Source organism: Lithobates pipiens, unplaced genomic scaffold (genome assembly GCF_037356315.1).
Source record: "Lithobates pipiens isolate NorthernLeopardFrog02 unplaced genomic scaffold, aLitPip1_a1.2 Scaffold_16, whole genome shotgun sequence".
NCBI classification, from domain to species: Eukaryota; Metazoa; Chordata; class Amphibia; order Anura; family Ranidae; genus Lithobates; species Lithobates pipiens.
The window spans coordinates 373414511-373438501 of NW_027507748.1; the positions used below are offsets into that span (position 1 = coordinate 373414511).

Below are 23991 nucleotides of genomic sequence, written 5' to 3' on the forward strand. Positions count from 1 at the left end.
GAATTGGGGATTATGAAAGAAGGGGGATCAGAGAAGACAGGATCAAACAGCCTTTTTTACACAATGTGGATGATGTGGATGATTAATCCCTTAGGTTGCACAGTGAATATAACAAGCATGCTTTACTGCATATACAGACTGATTTTACTGTTGTGGATTTAGTAACACTGTAATACAATGTTTCAGAGACAGAACTCCGAAGTTCACACCATAATTACCTTTTGATCATCTGTAGGGTTTCAGTCCAGTAAACTTGTCAAACAATGCAGATCCGTTTGTGCTACATTAAATCAATTCTGTATTGTCCACTCTCTGCATTACTGGAGTGGGTCCTGTTGGAAGGTCACTCTGCAGACTAGGTCCAACAGTCTTCCGATGGACTTTCGGCTGAGTTCCGAAGGACTTTCAGAACGAACGGACTTGGCCACACATGAACGGACTAAGTCCATTCATAAGTCTGTTCATTTTGAACGTGATGACGTAAACGGGACTAAACAAGGAAGTACAATAGCAAGTAGCCAATAGCTTCCCTTGCATCGTATTTGGTCCGTTGGACCAGCACACAGACCAACGGTTTTCCCGATTTTAGTCCGCCGGAATTTAGTCCATCGGATAGATTTGAAACATGTTCTATTTCTAGGTTCGTCTGATTTTTTTTTTTTAAATGATCGGACTAGCCCACACGCGATCGGATTGTCTGACGGACTAATCCCTTCTAACCTAGTCTGCCGTAAAGTCCGGTCGTGTGTATGCGGCATAAGATTAAGTAGACATCAGTAAAATCACGACAGTGGTGATGCAAAGCTTTCAAAGTTTACTGTATTCCTGAGGAAAAAGCTTAGCATACAGAAAATGTCTTGTACTGAGGGCAAAGGGAAAAATGCGCTTTATATAAAAATATCATCTGTAGGAAGAGCAATATGCACATCTACCAGAGGACTGTTATATGATAAAATCAGAAAGATATCTTACCCGCATGACCCTATACTTTTGCACATTCCAAGAAGAGGTCTCTTTTCTGAAAACATGTCACATTTTTGAGCACCTGAAAACAAATATTAAAAAAAAGTTAACAAAAAAGGAAAACAACTGGCAGGGTAATCTTGCAGAAGGAAAACACAAATCTTTTAAATTTGTTAAAAGACAACATTGCTTATATCCAGCACAAAATAAAAGGTTTTTAAATGTTGTATTTAGGGCACAGGTAAAAAGGTACAAGTGTAAAATCACATATATCTATCTTTCAGACACAGCTGTAAATCAATTCAATTAACTGCTAGACATACCCAGAATATGACAACTGCAAAATTACAAAGCTCCCGTGCATAACTTAAAGTAAAAACCCTGTCATTTTGGCTAGTCCTTATTGCTTGGGCCTGGGGAAACTTGTGAGCAAGTCAGGCAGCAGCCCTGTCCACTTTTTTTTCCCAAAGGTTAAAAGTGTTGGGAGACGTTGGACAGACAGTGACCAAAGGGAGCGGTGTCCCCATTGGTGCCCAAAATCAGGTGTTAGTGTGGGGGCTGAAAGGGATGAGAAGGAGGTACAAGACAAATAGAGGTGGAAGGCTGGAGGGAATTGGAGAGGTATAAAGAAGGGAGAGAAAACATCAGGGGGAAGGGTCTAGGCCAGTGATGGCGAACCTTGGCACTCCAGATGTTTTGGAACTACATTTCCCATGATGCTCTGGCACTCTGCAGTGTAGTTGAACATCATGGGAAATGTAGTTCCAAAACATCTGGGGTGCCAAGGTTCGCCATCACTGGTCTAGGTTCTCAAATCATCTCCCAGTTTGGGAGATATCGATGTAGTTCTAGATTTCTTGCCTTTGCTAATAAGGTAAATTTTTTGTATATACTCTACTACTTTCATAGCACATAGTTAGAAATATTGTATAAATGGACAACTTTGTGTTTAAAAAAAAAAATGCATTTTAACCACTTCCCGCTCTCCGGCCGTCATATGACGTCCTTGACTTTGTGCGGGGCTATCTGAATGATGGGTGTAGCTACAGGCATCATTCAGATATTAGCTTTTTCAGTCAGTGCCCCTGTCCCCATGTGCTCGCATGCAGAAGGGAACGCATACGTAAGTCCCGCCCACATATGAAAACGGTGTTCAAACCACACATGTGAGGTATTGCTGCGAACGTTAGAGCAAGAGCAATACTTTTGGTCCTAGGCCTCCTCTATAACTCAAAACATGTAACCAGTAGCGACGTTTGGCACCATTCCACGAGCGTGTGCAATTTTGAAGGGTCACATGTTAGGTATCTATTTACTTGGCTTAACTTCATCTTTCAGATTATGCAAAAACATTGGACTAATTTTACTGTTTGTTTGTTTTTTTAAGCACAAAACTATTTTCTTTTCAAAAAAAGATGCGTTAGAAAAATTGCTTCGCAAATACCGTGCGAGATAAAAAGTTGCAACGACCACCATTGTATTCTCTAGGGTGTTTGCTAAAAAAACATATATAATGTTTTGGTGTTCTAAGTAATTTTCTAGCAAATAAATGATGATTTTTACATGTAGGAGAGAAATGTCAGAATTGGCCTGGGTGCTCCAGAACGCCTGATAGCGCTCCCTGCATGTTGGGCCTCTGTATGTGGCCACGCTGTGTAAAAGTCTCACACATGTGGTATCGCCGTACTCGGGAGTAATAGCAGGATGTGTTTTGGGGAGTAATTTGTGGTATGCATATGCTGTGTGTGAGAAGTAACCTGATAATATGACAATTTTGTGGAAAAAAAATAAAAAATAAAAAGGAAAAAAAAATCTTGATTTTGCAAAGCATTGTGGGAAAAAAATGACAACTTCAAAAATATTTGTGGTATTTTAATTTTTCTGGCTTGTTAGGGTCTCAAGAAATGAGATAGGCCGTCAGTACTTCAGGTGTGATCAATTTTCAGATATTGGCACCATAGCTTGTGGACTCTATAACTTTCACAAATAATATCCACCAATTTGTATTTATTTTTACCAAAGATATGTAGTAGTATAAATTTTGGCCAAAATTTATGAAGAAAAATTACTAATCTGCTAAATTTTATAACAGAAACGAAGAAAAAATAATTTTTTTACAGAATGTTCGGTCTTTTTTTCTTTTATAGCACAAAAAATAAAAAACCCAGCGGTGATTAAATACCACCAAAAGAAAGCTCTATTTGTGTGAAAAAAAGGACACAAATTTCAAATAGGTACAGTGTTGCATGGCTGAGTAATTGTCATTCAAAATATGAGAGCACGGAAAGCTGAAAATTGGTCTGGTTATTAAGGGGGTTTAAGTGGCCAGTGGTCAAGTGGTTAATCATCTTCATATTTAAAAATAAATTGCTTTTTTTTTCCTGTCTGTGCCCCTCAGTCCCAAAAACGTACCTGACACCACTCTTAATCCAGCACTGGCCCCACCGGCAGCCCAGCTCTGCTCTCTTCCTGCATGAATCGGCTTTACTGGGAGCAACGGGAGACATTGGCTCCTGCTGCTGTCAGTCAAATCCTTTGAGGAGGGAGAAGAGCCAAGCTGTGCGGGTCTATGGGTGCACACAGACCGGCTGGGGAGCACACCCACACGAGTGCAAAAGGTGGTTCAACAAAATACTGACATAAGGGGGTGATCCTTTTTCCAACTCAGTGATTCTGTTTTTGAATTTTTTTTTATCATATCTTTCACTTGGATGTTATAAGCTGGATAGTAAATATAGCTGGATGAAACAAAAACTGTGTCTGTCTTAATTTCAAGCTGCAAAGCAAAAAAATGTGATTTTAAAAAGGGGGGGGGGGGGGTGGTTCTTTCCTATATCCACTGTGTGTGTATGTATGTATGTATGTATGTATGTATGTATGTATGTATGTATGTATGTATATATATATATATATATATATATATATATATATATATATATATATATATATATATATATATATATATATATATAGAGAGAGAGAGAGAGAGAGAGAGAGAGAGAGAGAGAGAGAGAGAGAGAGAGAGAGAGAGAGAGAGAGCGCTATATAGATATAAATAAAGACAGAAAGACCGACAAAGAGAGATCGCGCAAGAGAGCGCAAGCGCAATACCTGGGGGACATTTCATCAGTTAAAGGACAATCCAGATGAATCAGGTTAATTGTTGTCTCACTGATTGTGCAGCTAGCATGTGCTCTGCCTAATGGAATCAGTATCCACTGGAATTGCGTGTGTGGGTGAAAGTATAATCCATAGGTTGTGATGGATTAATTTTTTTGATATGTGGAATTGTATTTGCGTCTGGGCTGGTGGAATATGCTGGCGATATGCACACCTGCTCAACACTCTGTGTTTAATGTAGCTTACTGATTGAAAACAAAAACAAAAATCCAGCCAAATCCATCAAATATACAAAGAGTTGAAATCCTGTTGCAAAGTCCTTTTCTTAAACTCCCAAATCCTTTTAATTCTGTCATATAACACTACAGCCTTTATCAAAAGCTGAAAATCCAGACAAATCACACAATTAAAGTAATGAAAAACGCACCACCTGCCCTTATCTAGCCTTCCACTTAATAAAATGGTGACACTGGTTTACCTATCTGAAAAAATGTGCGTAATAATTCCGAGTCACCGGGCAGAATTTCATTTAATCAACTTGGAGTACTTTAATCACAGTGAAGATAACCTGCCTCAGTCTGACTGCCTCCAATGTCATTTTATTTGCAAGTCGATGCTTACCGCTTTTATGGCAATGCAGGCACTGCCGCAACCTTGTTGTGTGCACATTTTATGTTCAAACACAAGAAGAACTTTTCTCCTTTTGCATATTTCCAAATTATCAAACAACAGCAGAGCCTTCCGTAGCAACTCTCTCTTTCCTTCTAACTCAAATGGTTCACACGTTTTAGAGCATTTTCTTTTAGCACTACAACACTGCACACTTGTGAGACTATAAAGGATGGGATCTATGCATATATTATATTCATGCAATTTTTCTCAAATTCTTTATTTACTTTCCTTATTTACATGGACAATGGAAATTAACATAACAAACATAGATATAATGGTACAACACCATTTGGACTCATCAAATATGCATATAAAATATCTTTAAGTATATCTAAATCCAAGAACAACATTTTTTAGTATTGCAGCTAACTGGTCCTTAGATGTGGGGGCTGCATTACTTTTCTTTTTTCTTTATTTTAACCTTAAAATCCTGACATGAATACACTTTCAGTCCTAGGTTGATAACTGTACTGTGCAGTGTTTTCACCCTAGAAAAGGGAGTGTGTTAGGATTAAAGAACACTGGGGGTTATTTACGAAAGGCAAATCCACTTTGCACTACAAGTGCAAACTATAAGTGCTCTTGAAATTGCACTGAAAGTGCACTTGGAAGTGCAGTCGCTGTAGATCCGAGGGGGATATGCAAGGAAAAAAAAACAGCATTTAAGATTGCACATGATTGGATAATAAAATCAGCAGAGCTTCCCCTTTTTTCAGATCTACCCCTCAGATCTACAGTGACTGCACTTTCAGTGCAGTTTGAGTGCAATTTCAAGTGCACTTTGCACTTGTAGTTTGCACTTGTAGTGCAAAGTGGCTTTGCCTTTCTTAAATAACCCCCACTGTGTTAGAACTACAGAACACTTCCCTCGCTCTTCTCCATAACTGTCCAAAGACATAGCATTGGAAGTTATCAGCTCACAAGATTTCTGCCTATTTTATTTTTATTTTTTTAGCACTTGTTGAGCAGATATAATAAAACACTTTCAATGGTATATTTAACAGACCAAAAGGACTCAATTAAAAGAAATGAATTGTTGCGAGTTTACATACACTTTAAATTAGGAAAATGCACCGTCTCTAATGTATGGGAGTTGGGATGACATTTCTTGCTAGTAATATACACTTGTGCTCATAAGTTTACATACCCTGGCAGAATTTATGATTTCTTGGCCATTTTTCAGAGAATATGAATGATAACACAAAAACATTTCTTTCACTCATGGTTAGTGTTTGGCCGAAGCCATTATCAATCAACTGGGTTTACGCTTTTTAAATCATAATCACAAAAGAGACTACCCAAATGACCCTGATCAAAAGTTTACATACTCTGGTGATTTTGGCCTGATAACATACACAAAAGTTGACACAAACGGGTTTGAATGGCTATTAAAGGTAACCATCCTCACCTGTGATCTGTTTTTTGTAGTGTGTGTGTGTGTGTGTGTGTGTGTGTGTAAAAGGTCAGTGAGTTTCTGGACTCCTGACAGACCCTTGCATCTTTCATCCAGTGCTGCACTGATCTTTCTAGATTCTGAGTCATGGGGAGAGCAAAAGAATTGTCAAAGAATCTGCGGGAAATGGTAGTTGAACTGTATAAATCAGGAAAGGGATATAAAAAGATATCCAAGGAACTGAGAATGCCAATCAGCAGCATTTGGAGTGATGAGACCAAAATTGAGCTTTTTGGCCACAACAATAAATGACATTTTAGGAGGAGTTAAAAAGGTCTATGATGAAAGGTACACCATACCTACTGTGAAACACAGAGGTGGGTCGCTGATGTTTTTGGGTAAATAAAAGAAAAAAAATATTGGGACTTTATATGAGGCAACAGTTATTAAAATACCAGTGCCTCCAGCCATTAATACTAATTGTAATATCCATGCTTTTTTACCAAAAATCAAGCCATAGGTAAGAGTTTTGGGACTATATTCCCTGCGCCCCCTCTTTCCACTATATCAATTATTATATTTATGGCAAATTTATATTTTATTACAGATATACCCAGGCAACATCTGCTCCTGATGAGTGGAAATCATCCACGAAACACGTCAAGCTTTTTACTGACGCTATGTCACAGCAACTATGCATTACCATGCACATTTTTACCTCCCAGAATCATGAATTATACATTGCAATGGCTTCATATTATCATGTTAATCATGTTTGTAGATACTTGGGTCTATTACCATTTTATCAATATTTTTATCATGTGATTTACCAAATCATATTTATTTTATTTTGGTACTATGGTTGATGGATTTTTCATTGCCCAGTATGCTCATTTGTATCCAATGTCATTTATATTAATTGATTCATTATATTCTAGTGGTGCGTTTCATATAAAGTCCCAAAACCCCCTTCTTCCCCCATTCCCCTCTTACGATATTTTGGAGATGTGTGAGTTACAAAGGCACAGGAAATTTGGTCCAAATTGATGGCAAGCTGAATGAAGAATGTTATCAATAAATACTGGAGGAACATTTGCATTCATCAGCCAGGAAGCTGCGCATGGGACGTACTTGGACATTCCAATATGACAATGATCCAAAACACAAGGCCAAGTCTACCTGTCATTGGCTACAGCAGAATAAAGTGAAGGATTTGGAGTGGTCATCTTAGTCTCCTGACCGCAATATCATTGAGCCACTCTGGGGAGAGCTCAAACATGCATTTCATGCAAGACAGCCCAAGAATTTACAGGAACTGGAGGCTTTTTGGCAAGAGGAATGGGCAGCTTTATTTGAGAAGATCCACAAATAACACAAAAGACTTCAAAGCTGTCATTGATGTTAAAGGGGGCAATACGCGGTATTAACAACTGGGGTATGTAAACTTTTGATCAGGGTCATTTGGGCAGTTTCTGTTGTGATTTAAAAAGAGTAAACACAGTTGAATCATAATAAATGGCTTCAGCCAAACACTAACCACGAGTGAAAGAAAAGTTTTTTGTGTTATCATTCATATTCTCTGAAAAATGGCCAAGAAATCATAAATTCTGCCAGGTTATGTAAACTTATGAACACAACTGTAAGTGATTCCATTGACAATTTTTATTCATAAGGAGAACAGTTGGGCAGTGGTGAGATGGAAGGGACATTATGTGTAAACTGGTCATAATTAGGTTTAGATGGATAAAGTGGAAGGAGGAAGGTGGGAGGTTTGGTTTGTGTGCACTTAAAGCCGGGCCATAGAAGGAGCAATTTTTTTTCCTGCACACATGGGATGCAGGAAAGAAAATCATTTGATTCCTCCATCAACACAGCCAGCGTAGGGGTACCACCCCAGCCAGAAGAACACACAGTGATTATTGCTAGCGGCTATAGCCACTAGCAATAATCAAGTGAAAGATCTGACAGGCTGGTTGTACCCAAGTTGACCAAACAACTTGGATACAATCAGCCTGCTCATGCATGATTTGAAACCATAACAATGTATGGAAATCCAAGCATTGTGAATGAGCCCTAAATGTTATTTCACTCAAAGAAATATCTCTTACCTTTTGTGTCAGCCTTATCTCATTGTCATCCCATTAATGCCATTAAAAGTTGGCTGGACATGGATGATACTGTTGTCACAAAGTATGCAAGGAGGGCTTGACTGCTTTGATGATGCTGCAGGACATTTAAATAGAATATGCGATTTTGGCACACTTTAACCGTTTGGAAGTTTTAAATGCTGGTACAAACGTGTGTGGCATCATGCAATAGCTCAATCAGTGCAACAGGGTTCCCTGTAGATTGTCTTGATAGCCACATTAATACATGTTTATTATAAAACCCACAGCTATCCCCTAGGGTGTGTGATGGAATGGCTGAGTATAAACCACTTAACACAGCTATTTATGCGTATTTAACACACAAGCAAGCTTTTTCCTTAGGTTTCAACACGGGAAACAGTGCTCGAGTTTCAAAGCAGAAGCAATAATGACATTCACATCAGGATGTAGAGCTGCACTATTTTAAAATAGTAGCTGTTGGTGATAGGTAAGGGAATTCTGAAAGAACTGTATAATATTGAGTGTATATCTGTAAGTTCTACATTTGCAAACTACTATGTTAAAGTAAATCATTCCCAAACTTTGACAATTCAAATTCAAAGCTTCAGTGGAGATGTATGCTGGTACATCGGCGATCAGGGGTGAAGTGTGCAGGCAGTCAGAGAAGAAATGCATCCACTCAATGGTGGGCAAGGTAGTAGAGTGTTGGCACAGTGGGATCAGTGAAGTGTGTCAGACATTACTGACTCATGTTGCCACAATTGTGATGAATGAAGAAGTCCGTTGTTGCAGTGCCAGTGGAGAAGTATATTGCTACAGTGGTAGTCAGTGTAGAAGTGCATTAGTACAGCTGTGGTCAGTGGACAGTTGCGGTGTTACAGGGACAGTCAGTGGAAAACTGTTGGCACAGTGGTAATAAAGAACCAGTACAGTGGCAGTCAGTGAAGAAATGCACCACCACAGTTGTGGTTGGAGAAGTACAGAATAACTAAACCTAGGCAAGGGGTAGCTATGCCAAAAAGGTGAGCTTGCATTAGATGTTGCAAATCTTGAACTATGGCCAAAGTAATCATATCGAAAAGCCACAGGATTGTTATCCTGCAACACCAAGGTCTCCCACAAATAGTAATTTAGAAATAAGCCTTTAACACATAAGAAATATCTATGGGGTTATCTAAGCAGACAACATTTTTTGACATTATTTTGACAGCAGAAGATTGAAACATATAATGGAGCCATCCAACAAAGTATAAACCATTGCACTGACTAATTTACTGGATCATTTATAGGTTAAGCAATTGAGCTCTGTAAACATGATTTTACAGAAAACAACAGACAACGGGTAAAATAAGCGAAAAAGAGCACAGTGTTTCATCTGCCAACTGGTGAGAAGGCTACGTAATATACCTAAGAAAAAGATTATATCAAGACTATATTTTTGTAGTCATTTCAGCTATCACGTGTATACCCCATATGAATCACAGTAATGTTTAACTTTCAGCCAGGGCTCTTTACTAGACAATAACTTTGATACTGAAGTAATACATACATTATGCTATTTTTTGGGGGGGGAGGGGGGGACTAACAAGGGTTTTTTTTGGCAAGAAAAGTATTTCTTATGCATTCTACATGCAAAATACCAATAATACAGCAACAAAAAAAAAAACCTTTCTGGAAGTTGCCTTTCTTTTTAAGGTATCACAGATATGATGGATTATAACAATGTCCTGAATGGCTGTGCTAACAGCAGCACAAGCATGTATCTTAACTTGCATGTTTAATAATCTGAAGATTAAAACAATCGCTTTCCTTTTTTCCTGACTACATATTAAAATATAAAGCAAATGTTGCCATGACCGTTTCAGTTTATAATAAAGTTTTATTTGAAAGTGTAACTGATATCATGCCAAAACCTTATGGCCTTTTCAGTTCTGGAAATACTTTTATTTTAAAACTTTATTTTTATTGCTAAGCACATTTATTAGTCAAAACACATAAATACAACTGGTAGTGCTTATACTGGCTGTGGCTGCATAGGGAAGGTCTCACAGCCAAATGCAATATGCTAGATTGCTTAAAAAAGCATTACATATAATAAGATAGAGCGTATATATAAAATGTTTCAATGTATCTGCAGCCAAACCTTTTTTTAGTATTAAGCAGAGTAGAGAAGAGTTAGAAACATTGTCCGAAGCTCATTTATTAAGATTCACCTACTCTATTTGCCTTGGTGACCCCTGTGGATGTGAGGAAAAATCCAACATTTTGAGTTGCTACCAAAACAGGAATAGAAGTGAAATCCTCTAATGTGAACACTTGTTTCAGAGACAACCGTTTAAAAAGGTATTTTTTCTGTTGTTTATATAGAACATGAAAACCTCCCCAGTGAGCCACAGAAAAAAATAAGGGTTTTAACCATTCCCTAATCTATCCAACATTTTAAAAAAAAAAGATTTTGGATGTAGATATATTTTAAGCATAGTCGTTTTTGGTCAATTTGTTTTTTACTGTTTATAAACTTCTTTTATATTATTTGTATGTGTATAAAAATCCAGATTTACTCTATTGCATCCTGTAGTAATATACCGTAACATAAAGGGGGGAAATTAACCATAGCACGCAGAGGGGGACGAACCATCTGACACTCCCACAAGTGTCAGATGCACATGATTTTTTAACGCAACAACCAGGTCAAAGTCAGATGTTCAGTTGGCAGGACAAGTAATTCTTAAAAGTAGGTAACACAGTATCTCACAAAAGTTAGTACACCCCTCACATTTTTGTAAATATTTTATTATATCTTTTCATGTGACAACACTGAAAAAAATGACACTTTGCTACAATGTAAAGTAGTGAGTGTACAGCTTGTATAACAGTGTAAATTTGTTGTCCCTTCAAAATAACTCAACAAATAGCCATTAATGTCTAAACTGCTGGCAACAAAAAGTGAAAATATATTGTGTGGCCAATATTATTTTCCAGCACTGCCTTAACCCTCTTGGTCATGGAGTTCACCAGAGCTTCACAGGTTGCCACTGTAGCCCTCTTCCACTCCTCCATGACGACATCAAGGAGCTGGTGGATGTTATAGACCTTGCACTCCTCCACCTTCCATTTGAGGATGCCCCACAAATGCTCAATAGGGTTTAGGTCTGGAGACATTCTTGGTCAGTCCATTACCTTTACCCTCAGCTTCTTTAGCAAGGCAGTGGTCGTCTTGGAGGTGTGTTTGGGGTCATTATGTTGGAATACTGCCCTGCAGCCCAGTTTCTGAAGGGAGGGGATCATACTCTGCTTCAATATGTCACAGAACATGATGCCATTCATGGTTCCCTCAATGAGCTGTAGCTCCCCAGTGCCGGCAGCACTCATGCAGCCCCGGACCATGACACTCCCACCACCAGGCTTGACTGTAGACACACTTGTCTTTGCACTCCTCACCTGGCTGCCACCACACACGCTTGACACCATATGAACCAAATAAGTTCATCTTTGTCTCACCAGACCACAGGACATAGTTCCAGTAATCCATGTCCTTAGTCTGCTTGTCTTCAGCAAACTGTTTGCGGGTGTTCTTGTGCACCATCCTTAGAAGAGGCATCCTTCTGGGATGACAGCCATGCAGACCAATTTGATGCAGTGTGCGGCGTATGGTCTGAGCACTGACAGGCTGACCCCCCACCCCTTCAACCTCTGCAGCAATGCTGGCAGCACTCATACATCTATTTCCCAAAGACAACCTCTGAATATGACGCTGAGCATGTGCACTCAACTTCTTTGGTCGACCATGGTGAGGCCTGTTCTGAGTGAAACCTGTCCAATTGAACCGCTGTATGGTCTTGGCCACCGTGCTGCATCTCAGTTTCAGGGTCGTGGCAATCTTCCTATAGCCTAGGCCATCTTTATGTAGAGCAACAATTCTTTTTTTTAGATCCTCAGAATTCTTTGTCATGAGGTGCCATGTTGAACTTCCAGTGACCAGTATGAGAGAGTGAGAGCGATAACATCAAATTGAACACACCTGCTCCCCATTCACACCTGAGACCATGTAACACTAACGAGTCACATGACACCGGGGATGGAAAACGGCTAATTGGGCCCAATTTGGATATTTTCACTTAGGGGTGGGCTCACTTTTGTTGCCAGAATTTAGATATTAATGGCTGTGTGTGGAGTTATTTTGAGGGGACAGCAAATTTACACTATTATACCAGCTGTACACTTGCTACTTTACATTGTAGCAAAGTGTAATTTCTTCAGTGTTGTCACATGAAAATATATAATAAAATATTTGCAACACTGTACTCACTTTTGTGAGATATTGTAGGTGTTTAAAATGTACATTTAGTTGGGAGTTGCCCTATAAAGCTGAACTTTCTTTTTCCATTACATAACCTATCAATGCAGCTTTGGCAATACTAAGTATAAAAATGCATGTTCAATGTTAATTGCTTAAGGTTCTGTTTTAATGAACAATGTTTGGTGACAAAAAAAAATCATGTTTTTTTTATGATGATCAGAAGTGCCCAGACACACTGGCTTAAACCCTAGAGCAGTGTTTCTCAACTGGGGTTCCTCAAGAAGTCCCCAGGGATGTATATCCGTCCAATGTTGTTTCCAGTGTTCCCAATGCGTGCTGACAGTGAGCACTGTCAGCGTACATTGATGCCCGATGCCTTCTCTGTAGTTCCAGCTCAGAGAACTCAGAAGGCAGAGTCAGGAGGAATGCATAGAGCGGGAGTCCTAAATTCAGAGCATGGAGCCATGGGAGTTGAGGATGAGGACTGTGGACTAGGGGAGCCGTGAAGGGAGCCAAGATTGAAGACCATAGAGAAAGGAGCACAGAGTGGGAGCCAAGAGAGAAGACTGAGGAGGTGGGGAGTGCAGAGAGGGAGCCATGAAGAGAGCCGAGAATGGAGGCAGAGAGCACCAGATCACAAGAGAAGATCCTGTTTTAAAGTGGTTGTACACCCTGTACAACCACTTTTACCTTAAGGCTTACCTGTAGGTGCTTGAAATATGTCCTAAACCTCCATTGTTTAGGAGATATTTACTAAAATGACAAGCGGCGATGACTATCGGCACATTGTGCCGTTTCTAATAGAGGTCATGCCGTGACTGCTCGTGGGGACAACGGCGACAGCGCGGGCTTCAGTGTCAAGTAAGTGACACATAATGGGCTACTATGCGATGCATAGTAGTCCATTATGCTTTACCTTTGCAGGGAAATAAAGAGGAAGTAAAACCCACCAGAGTTTACTTCCTCTTTAACAGTAACAGTATTGCACATTGTGGATTGGGGGGGGCACAGAAAAGGAGCACATGGCTGAATTGGAATGCAAGTTCCTGTGTACAGGAGGGATAAATGCAGACTGCGGGGGGGGGGGGGGGGGGGGCAGAGAACAGGAGGTGGCATCCTATGTATAAGGCCACTGAATGCCAGACTGGGGGGGGGTAGAGAACAGGAGGTGACATCGTATGTTTAACAGAGCACAGGAGCACACAGCTGGATCAGACTGAATGTAGCAGTAGGTGAGATTATAATGACTTTGTTATGCCATAATTGTACAGAATGCTATTATAATCCTGCCTTCTTCTACATTCAACCTGATCCAGATGTGTGCCCCCACTCTCTGCAACTCCCCCCCCCCCCCCCCAGTCTACATTCAGCTGCTACCATACACAGGATCTCGCCTTCTGCAAGATTCAGCCATATGCTCCCACTGACAGCACTCCTCCTCGCACCACCCTCATAGGTTCAGGGAGCTGTAACTATAGAGGAGGCACCGGGTATTAATGTGCATTGACAGCATTCGCTGTCAGTGCACACTGAAAACAACATTGGTATCATGTGAGTAATTTATGCACAGAAAAATGCAACATGTATGCATTTTTCTGCAGAGAAAAATACTCAAATGACACCAACATTATGGTGTGAACAGGGCACATAAAAATCAATAGTTTTCTTTATGTCCTTGCAGAGACCTATGTTAGGAAAATGCATGTCTCTGCACATGATGTGGACAAAACCACAATATTTTATGCAGGTCAATCTGCACAATTTTCCAACAATTATGCATGTATGTTGTGAACAAGGTTCAACTGTTCTCATAGTCTGCTGTCTTATTTATGAATCACAATATTTGGGAGTTTTGTTCAGCAAGGCCTCATTCACAGCATATGTGCAAAAAAAAAAAAAACTGATGGAAAATATGTGCAGATTTGACTTGCATAGAATATTTTGGGCTTGATCTAACATAGGTCTCTGCAAGGACACAAAGAAAACTATTAATTTCTATGTGCCCTGTTTACACTATAATATTGGTGTCAGATGAGTTCTAATATTTATTCTATTATTTAAAGCTATTTCTACAATAATAATTGTTATATCTACAGCTCGCTGATCAGATCCAATGTTACCTGAGCTGTAGAGCTGACATTTTTTTTTTTTTTTTTTTTTAGGGGTTCCCCAAGATCTCAAACGTTTTGGCAAGGCCTAGAGGATGTTACCAAATGGATTTTTTTTTTCCTTAACCACTTCAGCCCCGGAAGGAATTACCCCCTTCCTGAGCAGAGCACTTTTTGTGATACGGCACTGTGTCACTTTAACTGACAATTGCGCGGTCGTACAACGCTGTACCCAAACAAAATTGATGTCCTTTTTTTCCCACAAATAGAGCTTTCTTTTGGTGGATTTTATTTTTTGCGCTATAAACAAAAAAAAAAAAAAAAGCGTGACAATTTTGAAAAATAATAATAATAATAATATTTTGTACTGTTTGCTATAATAAATATCCCCATTTTTTAAAAAAAAAAAGCAATTTTTCTCTCAGTTTAGGCCAATATGCCAATATGTAATTCTTCTACATATTTTTGGTAATAAAAATAAGAGTATATTGATTGGTTTGTGCAAAAGTTATAGTGTCTACAAAATAGGGGATAGATTTATGGTATTTTTATTATTTTTTATTTTTTTTTACTACCGTAGTAATAGCAGCAACCTGCAATTTTTATTGTGGCTGCGACATTATGGTGGACACACTGGACACTTTTGGGGCTATTGACAATTATACAGCGATCAGTGCTATAAAAATGCACGGATTACTGTATAAAAGTCACTGGCAGGGAAGGGGTTAACACTAGGGGGCGATCAAGGGGTTAACTGTGTTCCCTGACTGTGTGTTCTAACTGTAGGGGGGGGGGGGACTGACTAGAGGGGATGACAGATCGTGGTTCCTAGCTATTGGGAACTCACGATCTATCTCTCCTCACAGAAGAACAGGGATTTGTGTGTTTACACACACACATGTGCAAATAAAAGGTGTTTGGTAAAATAAATAGCTTATAACAACTCAAAAGACAGCCTTCAACTTTATGCTTTTAAAACATCACTAAACCCACATCATAAAAAAAATATCAATAAATGGTGTATTTCATGCTGTTCATACTCGGTCAGTATGAGATTTTTTTTCATTTTCTGTATTCTGCAAAAAATCCTGGTTGATCCTGCTGTTCTCTATTTCCACCTTCTGTTCATGTCCCTAATTTAGCTAAGGATTTTGCAGAGCAGTGTTAGCAACTCTGCACATGCTCAGTTTTCAGTGATTATCTATCCTGGGCATTTCCTTTCTATCACATCTGAGCAGGTCATATGACTATAGAGTCACACATGTGGGCATATACACAGTGGTAAAATGACAGCCCACTCCCTCCCTTCTCCTCCATGTCCACTAACCAACTAAACACAATGGGGGGGGGGGGGGTTGTATATTACATGTAAACTGATGGAGGCTTCACTTCCCTCTTATTCTAAGACACAGGCTGGAGGGGACTGGCAAAGATATGGCCACACCATGTTATTGCCAAAAAATAAAAGAACAGCCTTTATTATCTTTATTTTGAACACGTGACCAGCAGCAGAGGACTAGAAGCTCCTCCTGCTTATGTATCCCTGCAGACAGGCTGAGAGAGAGCTGGGTCATGTGACAGCTGTATATCACATAGGAAAAAGGTACTTAGATGTTTTTTCCATTAAAATAACTACAGTACCATCATCCACATGCAGGAATAGATAGTGAAAATGTAAATTAAACAGTGTGTGTTTAGTATCACTTATTTAACACTATAAATAACAAAAGATTTCCGAACATGACTAGAACTGCAAAATCTGTCCAGTGACACTTCCAGCCTCACTCCCTTTGAATAGATATAATAAAAGGCTGCCTTCACATTGCACTGTAATAGCTGTCTGCAACACCGTGTACAGACATAATGCAGACATCTTATCTAATGATTGTAGACCTTTATTTACTGAGAAGTGAAAGTTGGGGCCTATTAAAATGTGCTGCTTAGAAGTCTACGTAGCTAAAGCTGTGAACTTTTCGCTTCACACCTGGGAATGAATTCTTTATCACGTAAGGACATCTTTTTTTAAGACTGTGCCAATTCGTTTGAAGCAGACTCCAACACTAAACAATCCTTCTTTTACTGTTCCACAGTAAAACAGTGTGTGAGCCTTGCTCGATGGTAATCATCAGCTCCATTACAATTCATTTTATTTTGTTCAGAATCATTAAGCTGGTGCGTTAGATAGCTGCTGAGTCCTATTACAGTGCTCTCTTTCATCCGATTCCAGATATTAGTCAAATGCCTTTCTGGACTTTTCAAAGCTTTATTCATTTGCAGAGTAGGTTGAATGGGGAGGTCAAAATTTGACTTTTACAGCCATATCAAAATTATCCACATTTGTTTCGAAACGCTGAGTTTGAACATAACATGTCCTAATTCTAAAAGCAATTTCAAAATAGCAGGTTATTATGTTTCAGTGTTATTATTATTATTAGGTTATATGGATTTGCTTTGCAAAGGAAAAAAAAAAACGTTAACAAAATTTTGCTGTTATCTAATGATTTCATTTCCTTAATAAAATATAAAGCACTCTTTACAATATGAAAAATCTATATGAATTAATATTCAAAGTAAATAGATTTACAGTATGTGTTTGCCATAGGTAAAGGGAAATGTGATGTGACACTCTCAAAAGGGTTACTACTTGTGATGTAAAAATACAGTGCTCAAAAAAAAAAAAAAAATTACAACACAAAGTTGTTATCTTTGATTGTTGAGAAAACCTTTCTGAAAACCCCCATCAGTCCTTCTCAAAGAAAAATGGCCAGGCGTTTAAAAATCACAAACAGCAATAAAAAAATAATTAATGGCTGCCAAAATACACATTGCCGTTATGTGAAGAACCTTAGACAGAGTGAGTTTTTGGACAGCTCCTGATGAACCAGCTGAAATTCCTTAGCTCAGTGGGTGGTCATGTCATAAGTGTCCAGTCCTTTATTAAAAAATTCAATTAAACCAAAAAAATAAGTTGTGCAAAAAGTGTCACCAAATAGTAAAAAATAATAATTTCTTATACATATTAATATTATTGAGAAATGTGTAGCGCTATCAATGTAAAAATGCATAAAATCATAACAATTAATCAAACAAGTAAAAAAAAAAAATATATATATATATATATATTTATTAAAAACTGTAAATAAGAATGTGTTAAACATTCATAAATAATCCAGTCCATCAGAAGAAAAAGAATCTTGGGTGTGAAGATTTTGCTATCCACACTAAAATATATGGATTTTTGTTGATACACACTTATAAATGAACCTTTTGCACAAGAGCACTTCTCTTCTTTTTCTTCTGATGGACTTTACTGGATTATTTATGAATGTTTAACGCATTCTTATTTACAGTTTTTGATATATATGAATGTTTTACTTGACTAATTGTTATGAACCGGTTGAGATTTGAGCCATCTATGGGCAGGCTGATTATAACCAAGTCATCGACTTTTTATACATGATTTTTGCAAGCAGCTATAGCTGCTCCCCCAGCAGGAGAACACAATGGCTCCGTGGGAGAGATTCCCCCCATCAACACGGACTGTGTCGATGGGGGAATCAAGCGACTTTCTTTCCTTCAACTATCTTTGGCCTGCCTTACTTTCAGGCAGTAGCAAAACATTTGTGTATAGATTAAAAAAAAAACATTTTAGGCTGCATTCACAGTTGTATGACTCGAAAGTTGCGTCAACTTTGGAGCGCAACTTTGGATGGGTGCAACTTGGAAACGACTTTGGCTTTGACCAGTAATAATGGCCAACTGTTGCATTGTATAACATTCAGAAACTACTTTCATGCAACTTCTGTGGGTTAACATTGAAGTCTATGGCCCTCGACTGGCATGGAAGTCGGACTAAAGTAGTGCATGAACTACTTTGAAGTCGCTGCAACTTTAAAGTTGCACATATATTTTGGAAAATATATTGGAAAATATTGGAAACAACTTGTTATGAAACTTTGTCCAAAGTTGCACAAGTGTGAATGGAGCCCAAAAGACCTTTGTTTGCCTTTTTTTACAGGATAAGTGATCACATTCACTCTGTTCTCAGCTGCATAGGAGCTGGGTGGAGGAGAAACAGCAGCACAAGGGGGAGATGACAGGTCACTTTGAGTGCCCCAAAAGTAGAGCCACCTGGACGCCCTTCCCCAGCTGTTAAAGACAGTACAAAGGTCACAGCTGCAGCAGCACCCATGAGCTTGATTTAGCCACTTGTTTACCATTTTGTTTATAAATGTACCTTGCTAGTAGTGTAAGAGTCCATTCACACAGGGGCAACTTTAGATCCGACTTGAAGTCGTCCCAAGTTGCCTCAATTCGCGCAACATGATAAAATCAATGTAAGTGAATGAGAGCCGTCTTAATGTACACTACTGAAGTTGCTCCGACTTCAGAAAAGGTTCCTGTACTACTTCAATCCGACTTCAAGGCAACTTGTACCCATTGATTTCAATGGAAGTTGCCTCCAAGTCTGATCCCCTGTCTTAACTGAAGCAACTTTCCAGGAAGTAAGAATAGTTTTCTAGGCAAACCCTTCCCTCCCACAGAGCTGATTATTATGTGATTGGCCACTGGCAAAGTCCCCTGTCCTGGAGGCAACTTCAAGTTGCCTTGTAAGTTGTTTCAAGTCGTGCTGTGATTCATACTCAAGTCGTGTCCAAGTTGCCTCCCAAAGTCTCGCTGGAAGTCGTGTTCCCCCTGTGTGAATGGACTCTAAGGCCGCGTACACACGGGCGGACTGTTCGCCCAACTTAGTTCGTCAAACAATCCGACAAACAGTCCGCTCAAAATTTGCATGAACGGACTTGACCACACACGATGAACGAACAGTCCGCTGAAAGCGTGCGCGATGACGTGAACGGCACGTACGACGGGACGAGAAATTCAACGTCCAATACACTGCAATGCAACCTTCGCCGTGTAAATCCTTTCTGAGCATGCGCGAAACTTAGTCTGTCGAACGAGCCTACACACGAGCGGACTGTCCGCTGAAACCAAGTTTGGGCGGACAGTCTTACGGAAATTCCGAAAAACTTTGTTCGTCAGACTGTCCGCGGAAACAGTCCGCTGAAGCCCACACACGAGCGGACTGTCCGCTGAAACACTGTTCAGTGGACAAAGTTGGGCGAACAGTCCGCCCGTGTGTACGCGGCCTAAGTGGTAAATGTACCCTGGTATTAGGGCCCCCTGAGCTACAAGGGTTGAACACGTATTACATCTAGGGGTGCACAGTGCAGGCTCTATCACTTACCTTTTACCCAACTTCAAGGCCACCTCCTCTGCCCGAAGCTTTGGTGTGGAGCACCTGGGTAGAAAAACACCCAACATGCCGAAACGTGTGTAAACGCACCTAAATGCTAGATGTGTTTAGTGCTTGAGCGTTCATTCATTTCAAAGGCCAGAATAAATTATTATTCTCTCCCTATCAAACACTGCGGCTCACACTGTGAAAGTTTTGGCAACAGAGGCAGTGCTGGTAATCCAAACAGCAGTAGGCATGACTAGGCGTGGCCAGGTGCTGATTGACAAGCTGCAGTGCAGTGCTATAGCACAAGCAGGCACTGTCTACATGGAAGTGGCAACTCTGCTCTGAATTTAGGAGCAGTGCAGTGCTTTTGCCATACCATCACAGGTTTAGGCGGACTTCGCTGGTAGAATTACCAGGTATTTGTGGGAGCTTGCAGGGGAACAAAGGAAAAACTAAAGGTAGATGTGCTTATAATTAAAGGGACACTAAAGGTTCAGGTTTTTTTTTTTTTTAAATAATATATCATACTTACCTCTACTGTGCAGCTCGTTTTGCATAGAGTGGCCCCGAACCTGCTCTTCTGGAGTCCCTCTGCGGCTCTCTCGGCTCCTCCCCACATCAGATAACCCCCTGGGAGAAGTGCTCTCCCGGGAGGGTTACCTTGTGGGTGTTCTCCCGAGTCCAGCATTCGGCGTCTATGGATGGGCGGGCACCTCATTGGATTTGATTGACAGCAGCAGAAGCCAATGGCTGCGCTGCTATCAATCTATCCAATAAAGAGCCAATAACTCCCTGCAGAGAGAGAGCACATCCTCGTGGGACAAGGTTCAGGTAAGTAAAACGGGGGGCTGGGGGGCCCATCACGGACAGGTGTTTTTTCACCTTAATGCAGAGGATGCAAGTTGAAAAAATACAAATCTTTAGTGTCCCTTTAAGTTCTATTCTTTTTTAATGGGAAACCATAATTCAGCTTCAAGGCCTGGTCCATACTAGTGCAATTTCTGATACAACTTGAGATGCCATTTACATCAATGCGACTCAGCATGGAGCGATTTTGGCAATGGTCCCTGTGCTATTTTGGTGCAATTCCAGCAAGACAAGAGTTAAAAAAAAATCACACAGAAATCACTTGTACATGCGATGCTGATGCGATTTGGAAAGCCATTTCATGGTTTTTAACTCAACTCTCCATCAAGGCAAAGCAGCAGCGCCTTGACTACCAGAGCTGAAATCGCATCTAAATCGCATAGGAGTAAAATAGCATCAAAACCACTCACAAATCACCTCAAAAATGCATCACACTAGTGTGAACTAGGCCTAAGAAATTTGTATACAAAAAGGCATGATGCCAAACAAGATGCAAAAATAGATTTTTGTTTTACAAACCCTTTAACACGTTCAACACTGACTGAACACTGTACAACTGTATATATCACTGCTACACTGGTTATAACTTTTCTTGTATGTCTTATCACCCTGATAATCCTATCAGTATAGGCTATTAAAGGAGTTGTAAAGGCAGAAGGTTTTTTATCTTAATGCATTCTATGCATTAAGATAAAATGCCTTCTGTGTGCAGCAACCCCCCTCAGCCCCCCTAATACTTTCCTGAGTCCCATCTTGATCCAGCAATATTGCACGAGAGACTTACCCTCATTGGCTGAGACAGCAGCAAAGCGCCATTGGCTCCAGCTGCTGTTTATTAAAGTCAGTGAGCCAGTCAGGAGAGAGAGAGGGGGCAGGGCCAGGGCTCCATGTCTAAATGTGACTCAGGTCGGGTGCCCCCCATAGCAAGCTGCTTGCTGTGGGGGCACTCAACAGGAGGGAGGGGCCAGGATCACAGATGCGGGACCCGAGAAGAGGATCTGGGCTGCTCTGTGCAAAACCACTACCACTACACAGAGCAGGTAAATATAACATATTTTTATTTTTAACCCCCCCCCCCCCAAAAAAAAGTATCACTTTAATAAATGGCAGCATTCACGTTTCCGACTGCCGATCTCTTAATCCTTTCAGCTAGAAATGTATATATACTGTATTTGTGTCCTAAAGGGCAAGTTCATGAAAAAAAAAAAAAAAACCCCTTACACAAGTCCTTTAAAACTACCCTAAGCTAATCCATCATTCCCCTCAGGTGCTTACTTATCTCCTCCAAGGACAAAAGTCTTATACACTGTCTACATACCAGCAAGTAAACTCTAGTCCTGGGCTTCACACGGCTGCAACGGACGGATGGGGATGATGAGATGCACACAAAAAGTATGAGCTAACTAATTGTATGTATTTACCATTTATCACGCTGGGCGATATACACAACCCCCCTTGGAGGCAATTTGTGCACCAGGTTTGGTATGGTAACAACTAATTCCAGCACCAGTTTCTGCACAAAAGTGGAAACACATATAAATGCTTCTCCAAACGTATCCACTTGAAGAAATTCAGCACTCACGTGGAGAGATTTGTTTGCCACCCCTCTAGAGAACTGAACAGTTGTATTGCAGGCTCTCCCATTGGTTTTTCTGTTCCCCTCCCTTCATCCTGTATTCTGGGTGCTACGGCATTCATCACACGTACAATATAATGCATTTTTACACCTCTGAACTCCTAATGAAGTCTTATGTGAAACGTCTCAATTAATAACTCAGCCCCTTTCTTGTTACACAAAGTAGTGCTGCTTAAAAGTACATAGACAATTTTAATTGTATATTTCTAAGTAGTATAAGTAGTATTGTAAACAGTTTTTTTTTTTTTTTAATCAAGCTAATTTTGTTGTAGAGGTCAGTCATCAGGGGTCATCTATATGCATTATATTATACTATATCAAGCCCTCTGGCTTTCACATTGGAGTGAGAGGAGAGGCTCTTTCAAGGCGCTTTACAGGTGCTATTTTTAACGTTATAGCACCTGTAAAGCGCATTCTATGCATGAAGATAAAAAACCTTCTGTGTACAGCAGACCCCCGCAATACATACCTGAGCCCCATCTAGATCCAGCGATGTTACACGAGAAACTCAGCTGTCCGGGACTCCCCCACTCATTCCTTGAGACAACAGCGTGGTGCCACTGGCAACCACTGCTGTCAATCAAATTCAGTGAGCCAATGAGGAGAGAGAGGTGGGCTGCGGCTCGATGTCTGAATGGACACAGGGAGCTGTGACTCAGCTCAGGTGCCCCCAAAACAACTGCTTGCTGTTGGGGCGCTCAACAGGAGGGAGGGGCCAGGAGCACTAAACAGGGACCCAAGAAGAGGAGGATCTGGGCTGCTCTGTGCAAAACCACTGCACAGAGCAGGTAAGTACAGCATGTTTGTTATTTTTAACGAAAAAAAAAAAATAGACTTTAGTATCACTTTAATTGTTGCTAGCTTAACGTAGCTCCTCAAAAATCTATTTTGTATTATTATACCAGATTTATATAGCGCCAACATTTTGCACAGTGCTTTACAACGTGAGGGTAGACAGTACAGTTACAATACAATTCAGTAAAGGAGGAATCAGAGGGCTAAATGATGTTCATTATTATAACCTGTGTTTGAGATGTGGTGCTGCTAGAGTACCAATCAGCTCTCACAAGTGAGATAACTGGTTTCTGGAACAATGGATAACATTTTTATTTTTTGACAAAGAAAATTACAAAGATTTTTTTTTACATGAAACGGAAGGGTTTATATTCACCTGTCAAATGGTCCCTCTGCTTCTTCTTCTTCTGAGTGACAGTCTTTGGGCCTCTTCATTGGCCAGCGCAAGATAAAATCAGCAGGAGGCCATTATCCCAGCACTAAGAAACCGTCACCGTGCTGTAAACTAATCTGCACATGCGCAGCTCAGTTTGCAGCACCAAATAATACTCACTGTCTGGTGAGGCAGGTAGAGGCATTTTAATGCAGAAGAGACATTGCAATAAAAGACTGCCTGCTTGCTGTTTGTTACAGCAAAACTTAAATTCCACTTTAAGGTCAGTTGATCAGCTCAGAATTGTGTAAGGATACACAAAACTCAGGTCAAAATAAATAACTGTATTTTGTAACCACAACTTCTATGTTCTCTGAATGGTAGAATCAATTCACCAACTGAATTTACTTG

At 40.0% G+C, this 23991-nt stretch overlaps 1 protein-coding gene across 5 annotated transcripts in view; it reads right to left on the reverse strand.

The window, feature by feature from the left end:
- The window catches only part of BCAS3 (BCAS3 microtubule associated cell migration factor), a 1583483-nt gene that overhangs the window by 1448850 nt on the left and 110642 nt on the right, over positions 1–23991 (reverse strand). For all 5 annotated transcript variants that reach the window (XM_077482133.1, XM_077482136.1, XM_077482134.1 and 2 more), the window contains exon 8: positions 973–1045. In XM_077482133.1, coding sequence (XP_077338259.1) covers positions 973–1045 — 73 coding nt within the window. The remainder of the gene's footprint in view (positions 1–972; positions 1046–23991) is intronic.